Source organism: Ictidomys tridecemlineatus, chromosome 10 (genome assembly GCF_052094955.1).
Source record: "Ictidomys tridecemlineatus isolate mIctTri1 chromosome 10, mIctTri1.hap1, whole genome shotgun sequence".
Taxonomy (NCBI): domain Eukaryota; kingdom Metazoa; phylum Chordata; class Mammalia; order Rodentia; family Sciuridae; genus Ictidomys; species Ictidomys tridecemlineatus.
In genome coordinates this window covers 79,272,767-79,290,631 of record NC_135486.1, presented here as the reverse complement: position 1 = coordinate 79,290,631, position 17,865 = coordinate 79,272,767, and the positions used below count along the sequence as shown (strand labels likewise).

At 33.0% G+C, this 17,865-nt stretch overlaps 1 protein-coding gene across 11 annotated transcripts in view; it reads right to left on the bottom strand.

Moving 5' to 3' along the window:
* Arhgap21 (Rho GTPase activating protein 21) overlaps positions 1-17,865 on the bottom strand; it is a 137,140-nt gene that overhangs the window by 57,060 nt on the left and 62,215 nt on the right. For all 11 annotated transcript variants that reach the window (XM_078023303.1, XM_078023307.1, XM_078023311.1 and 8 more), the window contains one exon: positions 16,481-16,505. In XM_078023303.1, the coding sequence (XP_077879429.1) occupies positions 16,481-16,505 (25 nt within the window). The remainder of the gene's footprint in view (positions 1-16,480; positions 16,506-17,865) is intronic.

Sequence of the window (17,865 nt, the reverse complement as noted above, 5' to 3'; positions counted from 1 at the left end):
AAAGTAACCAATGAGGTGACAGAGCTATAATGAAAATATAAATATTAATGAAAGAAACTGAAGAGGACACACAAAAATGGAAATATATCCTATGTACATGAATTGGAGGGATAAATACTTTTAAAGATGTCCATACTATCCAAAACAATCTACAGATTCAATGCAATCCTATTAAAATAAAATGACATTCTTCACATAACTAGGAAAAACAATCCTAAAATTTTTATGGAACTACAAAAAACTCCAAATAGACAAAACTATATTGAGGAAAAATAGAAAACCAAAGTAGGAAACATTATACTATCCAAATTTAAAATACAGTACACAAAGCAAAGCAGCATGGTACTGGCATAAAAACAGACATACAAATCAATGAAACAGAACAGAGAGCCTAGAAGTAAATTGCTGCATCTATGGCCAATTGATTTTCAACAAAGTCACTAAGAACATGCATTGGAGAAAGAACATCAAACTAAAAACCTGCACAGCAAAGGAAATATTATCAGATTGAAGAGACAATTCAGAATAAAGAGAAACATTTACAAACTATACTTATTACAAGGGATTGATATCTAGAACATATGAAGAACTCAAAAAACTCAATAGCAAAAAAAAAAAAAAGGCAATAAACCTTAACAGACATATCTCAAAAGAAGACATGCAGACGCCAAATTGATATAGGAAAAAGATGTTCAATTTCACTTATTTTCAGAGAAATGCAAATCAAAAACACAATAAACTATCATCTTACCCCAGTAACTGACTGTTTTAAAAAAGACTAAAGCCCAAGTGCTGGCATAAACCTGGAAAAAAGGGAACCCTTATGCTCTGTTGATAGAAATGCAAATTGGTACCGCCATGTGAAAAATCATATGGAGATTCTTAGAAAAATTAAAATAGAACCAACACATAATCCAGCAATCCCACTAGTATGTATATAGCCAAAGGAAATGAAATCAATCAAAGAGATACCTGCATTCTCATGTTCACCATGACACTATTCACAATAGCCAAGAAATGGAAATGACCAAAGTGTCAATCAACTGATAAAGAAATAAAGAGTATGTGGTACAAATACACAAGGAAATACTGTTAGGCCAAAGAATAAAATCTTACGTGAAACAACATAGACGGAATTGGAGATCCTTATGTTAAGGGAAATAAACCAGACATAAAAAGACAAGTACTAATGACCTAAAATGGTAATGACTAGAGGCTGGAGAATAAGGAAAGAGGAAAGGATGAGGAAAGGTTGATCAATGGGTACTAAGCTACAATTAAAAACAAAAAGTTCTGGTGTTAAATGTTATTTCAACCTATACGTATGTAATTTTTAAAAAAATTTTTATTGTGGAAAATGTTCAGCATACACAAAAATAGAGGACATAATAAAGTCATGAATCCATTTTAATGATTTTAAAAAAAACTGTCAGTTTTGTTTCATTAAAACCTATCCACTTTTTTTCTAAAACATTTGAAAACAAATCCCAGATTATATGTCAATTCATATACAAATACTTTACTTCAGAGTATGATATAAGATATAAAAATTTAGTTTTTTCTTATAGGAAAAACAACAAATGCTTCAGTGATTCTCTATAGTACGTAGTATTCTGCACAATGTAGGTTTCTGATATAAGCTGACAACACACCCAATCGTTCTACTTTCATCTTCCTAAATTCTTAATGAAGGCAGTGTCATGACAGAAATGACAGCATCCAAAGCAATTATTTCACATGTAAAAAATCACAACAAAGCCCTCAATTAAGTTTTTGAACAAGCTGCCAATTCCCGGTGAAACTACTCTCTGTATTCAAATTCACTGAGTTTATAAGAGAATCTTGCTCATATAATCATGAAACATGAAAATCTCCAGCATACAACAGTGCTTGGCACATAGTAGATACTCAAATATTCCCTGATTTAAATTATCACCTTGTAAAATGCCAATAAAAAATGCCCCAAACCATTTTAGAGATTTGTTTCAGAAACAAAGCTATTGTACTACAAATGACTTGTAATATTTCCCTGATAAGGTGACATGTTGCCATACTACTGTAAATACCACTAGGTGTCAGACATGAGTCAAAATTTTCTGGAAGCAAAACTACAGAAGTATTTTATTCATCAACAAATATTTACTGAGCTCTTACTTTGAGCCAGGCACTGATTCTCCTAAATTAACACAATAGTCCTGAGATCTGCCTTCTGAAGTATCTGAAGTTTATGCAGCACTGTTGTTTCTCAAAATTTTAGGAATTTCACAAGTCATGCATAATTTCTAGATCTACAGCCCTGATATTTCTGTTATGCTAGGTTTAGATCTCCAGAGAAATGTGTTACAATGCTGTAATCACAAGCAACTGTCTATCCATCTTTGACTTTACCATCACTCAATCCTAACCAATTAAACTTGCTCTTCAACTCGGTGGAGAAAAAAAAGACTTATCAGCGGCCTCTCTCAGCCCCCATTACTTTCTTTCTAAGATCAACCACAAATCAAAATTCACTAGGAACCTCAACTTCTTCTTCCCTTGGATGGACCTTTCAAAACATTCAATTTGCCAATCTCTAACTGTGGAGAATTCCAGCCATATGCTAACTTGTTCCATTCTGATTTTCTCATACTATTTGGATATCCTTATCTCCTACTTCACTCTAAGTTTTCTATCCTCAATTTTCTATCCCTTTGTCCTATCACAGATGAGGATTTTGTCATAAGCCTTCTTCAGAACCTTGCTTCCATGGTTCTCTCTAGTTATTTATAAAACTTCAGTCAGTCTCCAAGTCTTCTCTCAAAATCTTTTTTTTTTTTTTTGCGGGGGGGGGGGGTGTTGGGGGTGGTGCCAGGGATTGAACCCAAGGTTGCTTAACCACTAGCCATATCCCCAGACAAGGTCTCCCTAAGTTCCTGAGGCTGGCTTTAAACTTTGGATCTTTCTGCCTCAGCCTCCCAAGCCACTGGGATTACAGGTGTGCATCATCATGCCTGGATTCTCTCAAAATCTCTTAAGGACATAAAGTTTCCCAAACTTAAAAAAACAAAAGTTCTTTCCACATTGCTTTCATTTCCATCATTTCATTTTTACACTTCTTACAAATGCAGTCTACATTCATTCATCATCACCTACCTCTATTGCAGGTTTTCTCAGATATTAACAAATATCCCCTGGGGAGGACAAAAATCATCCTCCATACCACCCCGCCCCCATCCTCATGAGGTTCACTGCTCTAATTTATGTCCCAACCCACTGAAATTTGCTTTCCTCATCACTTCCATCCACTGTACTAAAACTGTTCTCAGTAACTTTACCTTTTTTTCAGGTCTGGTCTGAATTTCAGTATCTACTAGGTCCCCATCCCAGTGAATTCTCCAGGAACAGTTTTGTTTCAGGAGGTCTGTGTGTTTGTTTTTCGTTCTGGGGTCTTACTGATGCCAAGCATATGCTCTACCTCTGAGCTATACTTTCAGCTCCTGCATCCTAATGAATTCTCTATGACAAATGACAAGTCTTCCACTGTCCCCTTAAAATTATCACCTCTTAGTTAACAAATTACCAGCTCTCCTGGTTGTCCTCATACCATTCTACTACTACTACTACTACTACTACTACTACTACTACTACTACTACTACTCAGATTTACTTTCTGATTCTTCTTTCTCTGTATCTTAGATGTTATCTTCTTTATCCTGCATGTCTTCATACTCTCTATGTATGGATTCATCTGCCTAAAACCTAATTATAACATATCTAGTAAGATTTACAACCAACCACACCTTTCTATGAGCTCTAAACTCAAATTTTCAACCAGGTACTGAATGTTCTACAGGCTTCAGAAATTATCCCAAACAAAATTCATAAATTTCCCCTTCACTACCCTTCAGTTAATTGCACCTCCATCTATCCAGTCACTAAAACTAGAAAAGACAAACCTAATTCTCCCTAAGTCATACATAACTGGGGGTTGGATGCAATCCATCCTGTAGTTCTTCCAACAAATTTGGGCAAATCTAACCTCTAAATGTGTCTGAAAACTGTTCAGAAATGCTGTTTTTCTTTCTTCTTAAAGAAGTCCTCATAACAGCCTAAATGAACACCCCACCTGAGTACTCTTCCCTGGTGGTAAAATTATTCCTTGCACCATGATCCTATAACAATCCTACATACCTTTTTTGGTTTGGGGAGTGTGTGTGTGTGTGTGTGTGTGTGTGTGTGTGTGTGTGTGTGTGTGTGTGTTTTGGAGGGGGGAGGTATTTAGTTCCAGGGATTAAATCCAGGAGTGCTTAACCACTAAACTACATCCCTATCCCTTTTTACTTTTTATTTTAAGGCAAGGTCTTGCTAAGTTACTTAGGGCCTTGCTAAGTTGCTAAAGTTGGCTCTGAACTTGCAATCCTCCTGCCTCAGTGTCCCAAGACCCTCTGATTATAGGCGTGAATTTATCTTTGCAATGAAATAACTATTTTATACTTTCAACCTCCATCAGACTTAGAGCTTTCTGAAGTCAGAGACTGTATCATGTACTTCTATTTTTTCATTAAATGTACACATGCCAGGAAGTGTTATGGGGTTTAAAAAGAAAAAAAAAAAAGCCCCTGCTCTATAGTCCAACTAAGAAAGAAAAATTTTAAGCAAGAAAAAGTACTTTGAGAGATGATGATGTTATGGAGAATAATAAACAGAGTGAGAAAGAAAGGGAGAGTGAAAGGCAGGACTATTTTTATGAAATGGTCAGGGAAGTCCTCTGAACAGGTGATATTTGAACAAACTTTGAAGGAAATGAGGTCTGAGGCCATGTCGCTTCCTTCCCAGCAATTACTTTAGTGGCGGCTCATGGCAGTGACTCAACAGATGTTTGCTCAGTGAATGAATAAATAATACAAGACTATTTTTCAGTTTAATATATTCAGCATTTATATGCAAATATTTCTGTTTTTTTTATACCAAAGATAAAAAGTTACCTGTTAAACAATGAAAGCAGATACTGTTAACTATTACAATTAACTTTTTATTAAATGAATTTATGAATTGCATATTCTCAATGTAGACTAACTAGAAAGCAATCGAAATGAAAATGCAACTATCCAGGTGGTGTCTATGACCAAGGTCACAAATTATGGGACAGCTAGGAAAAGACAGCTCGAAATTACCTAATTACAAAGCTGCCTCTGGGACAACATTTCCACAGAGAACTTATTTCCAGAAGAGAGATTAATATTCCAGAGAATATAAATACCCTAACCATATACCTGTCTTGACATTTTTACTTTTATAGTCCTATCTGTTCAGTATCTACAATTAGCTCTCTGAAGTCCGAGATTTCAAGCTTTGTAAATCTTTTAGAACTCTTAAAAGAGACTTTTCTGAAAACTGCATTTATTTTCTTGACTCATTTCATGCAGTATGTTTTTCAAGGTCTTAAACTCTATTCCTAATAACAGGATTTCTACCAGTATCTACTTTAATCCAACTAAATTCCCTTCGTTATAGATTAGTATAATTATGGTTACAGTAATCTGGGACTTTCAAAGTTAAGAGAGTTTGTTTTTAAGTATCTCATCTAACTTGACCATCTTACCAAGTAATTTTAGAAAGAGGATGTCTAAATTCCTGTGTAAGCCTATAACTTCTATATTTTTGGTATTATTATTCTAGTTTACACATGTGGCTATGAAATATGACTTTAAATAAAAAGAACTGTCACTGGCACTTGTGTTAGGGAGACTGATGAGAAAGAAAAGTAGGAAGGCAGAGAAGAAAAGGTTTTCTTTCTCAGCAGCAGACAGACTCTGGCATGCTGCACACTGCTCTAATTTTGGTCACTGAGGACCAGAGAAAGGGAAGATGGCAGCACAGCATCTATCACAGTGCAGTTCCCTTTATTCAACATACCCAATCCACAAACATTAGAGTTCCATCTGTGTTCCAGGTACTTTATTAGACACTGAAAATTCAGCCATAAAAGATCTATCCTTAATGATCTTTGTTCTGAAATATATAAAAACTTTTTTTTCATCAACACACCGAAGGCTACATATAGTGACATGGGCCTATCCCAGCACCCAGGTGATCAGGAAGATCATCTGAGCCTAAGAGTTCAAGATCAGTCTGGGGACAGGAATAGAGGGATACAGAGGGGAGAGGGAAAAAGGGAAAACTAAAGGGTTTAAGTATATAGAAAATATTTACTTTACATATTTTAGTGACCAATTTTTGCCTCTTAGTTATTTATATCATATTTGTATCAATGCCACTATCTCCCTACACAGGTAAATCAAAAAGCAAGAATTCTCATTTATGACATACATGAACAATCACTACATTGTTTCTAAAACAGGAGCAGGAATTTTCAGTGGAGAATTAAGGAATATGTCTGATGGCATCTTTTACTGACTGTGAAACATGAAACAATCTACTCCATTTTGTACAAAGTATCCCTTCAAACACTTGAGAACAGTTATCACTTTTTCTCTGAACTTCCCTCTTTCCGAGCAAAAATACGAAAATCTAATACATGTTTATTTGGAGCCCCCCCAAAAAATGAAAAGAGAGCATTAGGACACAGATAATGGCAATATGTAAAGAGAAACTGGCTGAAAATATTCTAGAACTAATGAAAGACATCTATACACAGTCACAAGAAGCTCAATGAATCCCAAAGAAAGATACAAAGAAATCCTTACCTGGACTCATTACCATGGAAAAGCTAGACACCAGAGAAAAATCTTAAAAAGCAGATATATGACTTCTTACTAGTAATCATAGAAGCCAAAGAGAGTAGTATCTTCAAACAATTCCATACCAAGCAAAAACATATTTCAAAAATGAAGATGAAATAAAGACATTTCACTTAAGAAAATTCAACAGCATAAAAATAGCATGTAGGTATAAGGGAGATAAATGGAATGTTCTAAAGTCTTTATATTATTTCAGAAGATAATAAAATAATAAAATTTTGGTAAGCTTGCATATTATAATTTTTAGAATGACCACTAAAAATACCAATATGCTACTTAACTTCTAAGTAGAATGTATGAAAGAGAACTGATATTTTAATCTCAGCAAAGAAAATCTGAACCAACATAAACCTCAAAATAAAACTGAAGGCTTATATATAAATAATTACATTAAATGTAAATAGACAAGAATCTCTAAATCTACAAATGATGAAGTAGCTGGTTTCAGATTCAACTCCTCCACACATGAAAAACTAGACAGAGTACAAATCACAGAGCTTCCAGCACTAAAGAGGCTGAGGGAAGGGGAAAAAACGTGGGAAAAGGGGTAGTCATGAAGGACTATCCAAAGAAGAAAAGTCCTAGAAAACATCAAATGCTTTTAACTGGGGCCACCAAAAGAACAAAACTTGTGAACAGGGGTGAAAAAGAAAATGCCCAACCCTGTCAATCATAAAGGTATACCACTTAGATTTCCTTCAAGAGAACCTACTGAAGGGACTATAGAGATTAACAGACTCAGCTGCCAGCCTTTGGATCAACCAACCATGCTCATGATTAACAGACCCAGCTGCTAGCCTGTGGATCAACCAACTATGCTCACACCATGGTCACAGTTCTCCATTCCTGCCCAAAGCAGGATTCCTCTAAAAGTCAATCTTTGCCTGGAACTCCCCCCACTGGCCAAGCAGAGACTTCCTCTCTTCTCTTCACAGGGGTTAAATCAGTATCATGTCTTCATTCCTTTATCATATCCTGCTCTTTATCCTTTTATAAGCATTTTCCCCAATAAATTTTTTGCTGTATCATCCTTTCTTGGCAACTGCTTCTTCTTGGTATCTGCCATCAGAGGATATAAGATGATACACCAATTATCACAAAGATCAAGGCCCAAACACTTCCAGGTGAGGTCAACCACTGCAAAGATCCTAAACAAAAGAGAAAATCAAGCCCGATGATGCAAAAAACATCATATATATAAAAAAAAGCTTGGCTTAATCCAGTAATGCAAGGTTGGTATAACATTTGAAAACTAATCAATATAATTTACTATACTAACAGATTAAGAAAAGAAAAAAACAAAGAAGAAGACTAATTCATGGGAGAGCTACACCAAATTCACAGACTAGAAAATTCAATATTTCAAGTATTTTAAGTACTATAAACAATACAAAACCAATCAAAATTCCAGCAGGATTTTTGTTGTTTTGTTGTTGTTAGGTGTAGAAACTGAAAACCTCATTCTAAAACTTTTGATACTACAAATGGAAAAATGTAGCCTGGGTAATCCAAACTCCCCTATCCTATACCTTTCCAACTATTCTGAAAGCTTTATATAGCCCAGGTAATCTTGAAAAATAATTAGAAGACTTACTCTACCCAATAGCAAACCTTATTATAAAGGTGCAATAATTAAGACAGTTCTGTACTAGTGTGAAGAAGATGACCAATGGAATAGAACAAAGTTTGGGGAACTTCTATGAAGAGCAAAATAAAAATTTCTTAAATAGAACCATAAAAGAAAATATCAATCATCTTACTACATTAAAATAGGAAATTCTCTATCAAAATTACAAATAAGAAACTGAAAGGTAATTCAACTGGTGCACATCTGTAATCCCGGCAACTCAAGAGGTTGAGAAAGGAGCTTCTCAAGTTTGAAGCCAATCTGAGCTACTTAGGGAGATTCTGCCTCAAAATAAAAATTAAAAAGGGCTGGAAACATAGCTTAGTAGTAAAGCGCCCCTGGGTTCAATCCCCAGTACCAAGAAATTAAAATTTAAAAAAAAAAGAGAAAGGCAAGTCATAGATTAGACATGTCCAAAGTCCTCAGAATATTTAAACACCTACAAATCAATAATAGAATACACAGATAAAAGACAAATGAAAGGTAATCAACCTCATTTGTCTTCATGAATATCAAAATTAAAGCTACAATCTATACCATCATATACCCACCAGATTGACTAAAAAACGACTAATAAATACCAAGTGTTAAAAAGGATAAGGAGCAACTGGAATGTTCATAGTAAGTTGGTGAGTGTATAAACTGAAACAAACACTATGGAAAACTGATAGAAATTCCTAAATATCTATAATATATGAATAAATTATTTATATTTATTTTTCCAGCTTTATTTAGATAAGGTAAAATATGATGAAACACACTTAAGTACACAATTCAAAAAGTCTTGACAAATGTATATACCCATGTAATCATCAATATGATCAAGATCTGAGAGACGTTTTCATCATGTCAAAAAATTTCCTTGTGCTCATTCCCAGTCAGTTCAGACAACCACACTACATTAAGTATTGTTTAGATTTGTCTTTCCTAGATTTTCATATAAATAAATGGAATCAAACAGTATGTACTCTTTTGCATTTGACTTCTTTAACTCATCAAAATGTTTGACTGCAAACATATGTGCAACCAAAGAAAAAGCACATAAAGTGGATATCATCAAAATTAAAAGCTTTCGTCCATCAAAGGCACTATGGAGAAAGTAAAGACAACCTACAGAATAGCAGAAAATAAATGCAAACTATATATCTGATAAGAGTTTACCATCAAGATTATATCAAGAACTCTTACAACTCAACACCAAAAAGACAAAGATCCCAATTATTTTCAAACTGCCCATTTTAAGGGCAATAGGGCTGGGAGTATAGCTCAATAGTAGAGCACTTTGTGAGGCCCTGAGTTCTCTGCCAAACACTGCAAAAAAAAAAAAAAAAAAGGTAAAACAAAATAAATAATAAAAAAAATTAAAAGGGTGTTTGTCCAAATATACAAATGACCAACAAGCATATGAAATGATGTCCCACATCATTAGTCATTAAAGAAATGTGAATCATAATTACATGAGATATTATTGCATACTTACTAGGTTAACTATAATACAAAAACCATAAAACATGTTGGTAAGGATATGCAAAAGATCTTCATACATTGCTGGTAGGATTGTAGTGGAAAAGTTTGGCAGTTTCTCAAGAATGTTAAACAGAATACCATATGACCCAGAAATTTGCACTGCTAAGTACACACTCAAAAGAACTGAAAACAAGAGACTCAAACAAATGCTTGTATGTCTATGTTCATGACAGCACTAGTCACAATAGCCAAAAGGTAGCAACAGCCCAAATGCCTGGGAATAAATGATTATATAAACAAACTGTGGTGTGCACACACAATGAGATATTATTCAGCCACAAAAAAGATGCAAAGTACTGCTACATGCTACACGTGGATAAACCTTTAAAACACTACACTAAGTAAAGAAGCCACTTGGAAAAGGTTATATAGTATATGATTCCAGTTATATGAAATAATCAGAATACATAAGTTTAAAGGGACAAAATGTCAGTGATTGTCATGAACTTAGGGGAGAAAATACACAATTTCCTTTTGGAGTGTTGAAAATGTTTTGGAACTAGATAGAGGTGGTGAATGCACAACATTTCATAAATATTCTGTACTGTCACTGAATTATTCACTTTAAAGTGGTGAATTTTGTGTTAATTTTACCTTTATAAAAAATGTTCTTTAGATTCATCCATATGCCTATGTATGCATCCCATTTTGTATATATACCACAATTTACCTATTTTACATATTAATAAATTATTGGGTTGAATCCAATGTTTATTTCTTTTGAAAGAAACATAAGCATATTCACAAAATGTGGTTATGAACATTTCTATACAAATCTTTTTGCAGATGTATGTTTCATTTATTTTAGGTAAATACTTAGGACTGCCCTCACCTTTTTTTTTTTTTTTTTTACATAAAAGTGGGGAAAAAAAACCCAAAATGTATTATCAGTCTTAAAATGAATAGGTATCAAAAATATAACTAAAAACTCAAAAAATGGAAGCAATTTCAGATATTAAAACCAATGCTGTAATCTTAACTAAAGGCTCAACAAACTTAAGCCAATTAAACATGTCAAACTGTGAAAATAAAGAATAAAAATTAAAGAAAATTATGAAATTCTAGTACTATGTTAGCCAAAATTGGGACTATAGCTCTTCTAATACTGTTTACCTCTAAAGAGAAAATAACTCTTCTACATTTCCAAGAATGAATTATGTAAGAATAAAGATCTTTCTGAGGAGCCACAGTAGGAATTTATAGAAGAAAACCCAGAACCAGACTGCCTGAGGTTTAGTCCAGCCCCACCTCTTGATAGTTAAATATTTTATGCCTCCGTTTCATCATCTAAAAAACAAAGGTGATAATCAGATCCACTCCAGAAAGCTGTTGTGAATAGTGAATTACTTTGTTCTTGCAGTCTGAGAACAGCACGTGACATGTAATAACGCAACACACTGCCACTGTCATCATCGTCATCATCCTTCCTACTTTCTACTTCATAAAATACCCTCAAAGCCTAGTAAGATAACCTATAGTTGTTCTACTGAGCAGCATTAAATAAAATTATATAACCAGTTAGTATATTTACATAACTACCAGAGAAATTCAAATAGTTAAACTGTCAACATTGATTAAAATATGTATCCGGAGGGATTCAGTTAATGCGCCACCCCAAAGACATCAGAAAAGAGATCCATGGAGCTGCATAGTACTGCTGCACTAAAAGCCATGAAAACATGCTTCTGACATCTCACCACCAAACCTTACACCATTGACCTACCCATAGCAAACCTTCCTCCACCAACATTCTCAGGTCCATATTTTAATGCTATAGTATTATGAAAGAACAGGTTTTCAATATATTAATTGAAATCAGTGGCATAAAATATACTACACTTACTCAGTGTTACAAATTTTTCTCATAAACAAACCAAATAACATTGATCTCTGAACAGTGTGGATTGTAATATTACTGATATTAAATACCAACTGGGCCAATTAGACTTCTCTCTCAGGGATTTGTAAGTATTATGAGAGAGAAGTCAGAAATAAGGTATAGTGAGGGTTGTATCTCATACAGAGGTCAGTTCATGATACTCACTATGAACATCCTTTAAATCATCCTTAAAATATCAGAGTTAGGCTTTGGAAGCTCAAATTTTGAGATATTATTATTGTTACTTAGCATTTAGTTGCTTTCCAAGTCCCAATTTCCAGGACCCTGAGTATACCATAGCTCCTGTCTTTAAATATGGAGATGCTCAGTTGTTTTGTAGAATTAACACAACTGTCCTTAGGTTACATGAATAAATTTCTAATTTTTGTCACTATTCAAATACTTCCATACAGACTACCCAACTATATATTCAGAATCACCTACAAACACAATACAAATTTTTACTAATGAGAAAATTTATATAATACCTACTTGCTTTTTTCCCCCCTACATATATTTTTCTTTCTTTTTTTTTGGTACTAGGGACTGAACCCATGTACACTTTACCACTGGGCTACATCCCCAATCCTTTTTATTTTGAGACAGGGTCTTGCTAAGTTATTGAGCCTAGCCTTGAACCTATGAAGATTCAATTCTGCTGCCTCAGCTTCTGCATGCCTCTGGGATTACAGGCATGCACCATCACAATTAGAATGAATATAAATTTTAACATCAAAAGTTATTTAAGTTCCTTAACAAAATGTTGCACAAATATAACAGCAGTAGAAACCAGGATAGAATGTTTACTCATGGAATAAGTAGAAAGTAATTAATGACCTTATTCTTATTTTGATTACATATGAATATTTTCTCTAAAGATTTTAAAGGACAACAGGATGTTAACAAGATATCAATTACCCATTAGTAACTATTATCAAAACTGAAAAATATTTTTCTACCTAAAATCACCTTTTCCTGTAAATATTATTTCATCATAGTTACAGGAAACTAACCAAAGGAAGAAAAATAATTTTAAAAACATAAAAGTACACACATATAAAATATTTTATAAGAAACAACACAATGGGAAAACTGGGTAAGTAAAATAATTAGAAATTTAAGTGGTACAAGAGATTTTATTAAATTGCCAAAACAAAACCTTTAAACTTTTTAACAGAATTTTGGCATTATAACAAGATCTCTTAGGAGTGTAAACAAAATTCTGCAATTATATTCTTTCCAGTGTTTCTAGGCTTTGACTCTGATCATTACACTGGCGGATAGGATTCTATTACATTAAAACAAAACTCTATATGAGAAGATTTCAAAATCTCCATAGGCTTAGAAATACGTTTTAAAGGAAATGAGATTATAAAACAAAAATGGTTAAATTCTACCGAATAAAAATAATAAATTTTGAGTCTACCTCTAAATAGGCTATATTCTATAAATAATTACATGGTCCAATGGTTGATCAGTTTAGTTGAAATGATATATGATTATTATGTTAAGTTAAATAGATCTTGTGGATTAGGCTGACAAAAGCAAACCTACATTTGAAGGAGTGAGACACAACCAGGTAGGCTTATCACAAATAACTAACTCTTTAACTCAGGAAATTTTCCAGGCAGTCAGAACTGAGTAAGAAGTGATGGTTACTTCTTAAAAAGTACTTAGGGCCTCTAAACTTGAGATCTCCCTGGCCTTTATGTGAACTGTCTTTAAAAGTATTCAGAAATATTGAATAAGTTTCCTTGATTTTAACTGCCTCAATGAAGGATTCATAGATTTACTCTCATAATATACTAAGTATATTCTACATTATCTACTAAACTTGACTGTATGTAAGTCAGACCATTTTTTAAATAATTATTTTTTTTAAAAAATTAAATGATGGAGGATATTAAACATAAGTCAACGGAAATAAGATGGTAGAGTTAAAAGAAGAGTTAGAATAGCAAATTTGAAAAAGGATAATGTCAGGTACTGGGTAAGTCCTCGATCTTACGCTAATTTATGCCACTATTCCTCTTTTTCTCCCCTCACCCAAATCAAGCAGTTCTCCTTTCCAATATATTAGAAGTATTTTATAACCCAATTTTCTTACATACCCTCCAACCTTTTCATATTATTCTTCTAAGAAAAGAAATACAGACATTCTAGGCTTCATAAATTTCTTACTTAACAGTGAAGAATGTTCAACAGTATCTCTGGTCTCTACCTATTAGATGCCAGTAGCACAATCCCACTCTTCTTCAATTATGACAACCAAAGATGTCTAGGACATAGACATATATTTCCATATATACCCTGGTGAGCAATACTCTCCCCAGCTGAGAAGCACTTTAAACTGAATTGAATCAGGGCTTTGAAGTCAGCTTACATTGAAGAATCACTTTAAAGATAGCCATATGAAGGAATGCTGGTAAAGATATTATCTACTGTATTACTGTTTTCCATTATGAATATCTACAGGAGACAACTGTCTCAGACCTTGATGTAATCAGCATGTTTTCTTATGGATAACTGAGTATTCTTAACTAACTATACTCTCACTTTTTCTTTGACCACTGGAGCGCTCAAAAACAAATTCATAGTCTATCTTTGATAAAGGTGCATGAATTTATGAGTAATAAATCTCCTGAATGTCAATTTATTCTTCAACCCTAAATCTATTTTTAACCTTATTTATTTTATTATTAATGCATGTATTTTTGCATATTGGCACAAAACTTTTTTTGAATGAGATTAGGGATAAATTAACAAATAGGTAAATTATAATCTTCCCCAGCAGATCATACCCTTTGCTGCCACATTATCATTCCTCTCTAAATTTTTTGCTAGACAAAGATCCTTCAGTTTTCTTTAGCAACTGTTTATTTTCCTGTCAAAGTAAATAATTAACTAAACTGAATCACTTAAGTAAGCTATGGCAGATACATAATGATCAGCATAGTTTCATGTCTTTATATATTTATTAGATATGTATTTACCCCATGATAGGCACAAAATTCTAGATGTCAAATACCCAGTAGTTCCCTGGCATCAGACTATCAGCCTGGAGGATGCTGGGAAGAAGACACACATTCTTTGTGCTCTTACTGAAGCTGGTTTGCAGTAAGTTTTCCTTTTCCCAACAAAAGCCTATTTGTAACCATGCTGAACAGTGTTTGGAATTCAAACTAAACCCTAGTGCATGATACATGGTGACAGAGAAGTGGCCCATACTACATAAATGACAACTATGAAGTGTCCTACCTGGTTTTACATCCTCAGATTACTTTTGATAGTGCTGAAAGAAACCATTTTCCTCTTCATTTTAACCCTTATAACCTTTCCAAGACCTCAATTCAGATTTGTAAGATATGGATATTATAGAGGTACACTGATGGATAAACAATTTGTGGTAAATTCATAAAGAAAAAAATTAACCAACAACAATAAAAAGGTAATACTGTTAATACTCAAACATACAATATGGTGAACTTCAAAAATATGCATGTTGCAAAAGACACAAGAATAAATTTACTGACCCATTTATGAGAAACTCTGAAAAAGACAAAACTAATTATAGTAACAGAAAGCAAATTATCGATGGGCTAAGGTGAGGAGAGTAACAAAGGAATACAAGGAAATTTTATGGAATGATGGAAAGGTTATTTTTGGTATCATATCAAAATTGGGACAGTGGTTTCATAGAACATTTATTAAAACTCACCAAACTGTACACTTAAAATAGGTACAAATGTGGTATTCTTGCTAGAAATACATAAACTTGAACTAACAATGAGAAAATATTCAATAAATCCAAATTCAAAGATATTGTATAAAATAAAAACTGACCAGTACTTTTCAAAAGTCAAGGTCACAAAGTTTTAAAAATTAAAAAATAAGAAAATAGAAAAAAAACACGAGGAATAGTCACAGAATGGAGGAGACTAAGGGGGTATGTCAACTGAATGCAGTGAAAGATTCTGGAACAGAAAGACACTAGTGAAAAAACTGATAAAATTCAAATAAAGTTTGTAAGTTAAAGCAATAATACCATACCTATGCTAATTCCTTACTTTTGTTAACTATATCATGTGTTATGTAAGTTTTTAACACAGGGAAAGCTAAATAAAAGCTAGCTGGAAATGTTCTATACTATTTTTGCAACTTAAGTCTTAAATTTTATGCAAATGAATAGTTTTTAATGGGTTCATTTGTTGTATGTAAGCTTTAACTAATTAAAGTTGATCTAAAATTTAAAATTAAAAAAAATAAATGTTATTAAGAAATAATCCTAACCTCAGCATAATTCTCTTTTTAAGCTCCTTAAATAATTTTTAAATAAAATTAACTACAAGAAGATTCCAAATCTTCTTCTCTTCAATATCTGAGTCAATAAACCTATATGACAAAACGCAAAACACTCTTTCTCAAAAGGATCACTAAATTGAGAAAAGTTATCAATTAAAATAAAAATCTCAGATACCTTCCTGAAAATAATGATATCAATAATAAAATAATTATCAAACTGTAACAATAGAATTCATAAAACTTTGAAGATTACAATAAAAAATATTTAATTTCTATGATCTTACATCTGAAAACTCTTACATGTTTGAACTTCCAAACACATATTATCTCAGTTAATATTACTTAAAAACAGAACAACCTGGGTAGAAAAACATTCAGAGAAAAATTAATAATTTTACAGCATACCTCCTCTGTTTCCATTTTCTTCATCCTACAAAATAAAAAACAATAACCATTTATAAATACACATTTAAAAACTTTTTAAATCATAGCAAGGCTCAATTTAATCCAAACTAACCTCTCAATTAAAATCTCACTAAAAGTGTCTTTTGTCAGAAGGTGGAATCACAAATAGAGAAGAGAAAGCTGTAGATAAAGCCAACAGAGGATACTAGGAGTTCAGTTTTTGACATGTTGGTTATGAGGTATCTAATGAAGATATTCAAGAGGAGTCACCAAGTCAGCAGTAGAACAAATGAAGCTGAGTTTCATTTGGGAGAGAAGGCTGACTGGTCATTACTATCCTGTACTTAAATGTGGTGACTTTAGAAGCTATTACAGGACCCAAAACTGTTTACATAAATGAATTGGTTCTAAGTTGCTACATATTTAAATTCTTGTACTCAGTCTGGAAGTTTATCTACTTGGTTTGCTGCTTTCATGCCCTGTTACCTATATCTAGCTGAGAAATTAGAAACAACCTTTAAAAACGAGTTAAAAAATTATTTATTCAACTACTTGCTGAGCCTCTACCATATGGAAGTTACCATGTACTGTAGAAAGAAAAACAAGACATTTGATTAAGGACTGATAATTTATTACATAATTTTTGACCTTTACTTTGGCTGCTCAAATGTTGTTTTCTTCTTCTTCTGGTTATAAGCTCTGTTCTAAGACCAGTAATGCTGCCAGCTAAGTGACATAATAAAGACATTGTTATATTAATTACATGCTTTCTAAAAGCTATACAATATGAAATTTAAAAAAAAAAAAGTCTTTTGGGGCTGGGGACGTAGCTCAGTGGGTGTATGTTTCCTCAAATGCATAAGGTCCTGGTTCAATTACTATTGCAACAAAAAAGGGGAGGTTTCAATGTTTATTTTTCATGAAAAATATACAAGACTGAGACCTATTTGCAAGATTATCTGTTCGAAATAATAGTATTAATAGCTGAAATTTACTGGACAATTATTATATGTCAATTCTTGTTCTAAGTGTTTTGTATGTACTATATCATTTAAATACACAACCAGTGAGGTCACAGAGTTAAAAAAGAGATGGGACTCAAACCTAAGCTCTTTTGACTCCAATGACTATGCTATTAACAATTATATTATGCTACTGAAATTTCTAGAAATATTTCCCATTAGGAATATACTTTTGGGGCTGGTGTTGTAGCTCAGAAGTAGAGTGCTTGCCTCATACGTGTGAGACATTGCTTTCAATTCCCAGAACCACATATAAATAAGCAAATAAAATAAAGGTCCATCAACAACTAAAAACAAATTAAAAATTTTAAAAATATATATATACTTTTAATCTAAGCTTGGTAAAATTATCTTATAAAAACT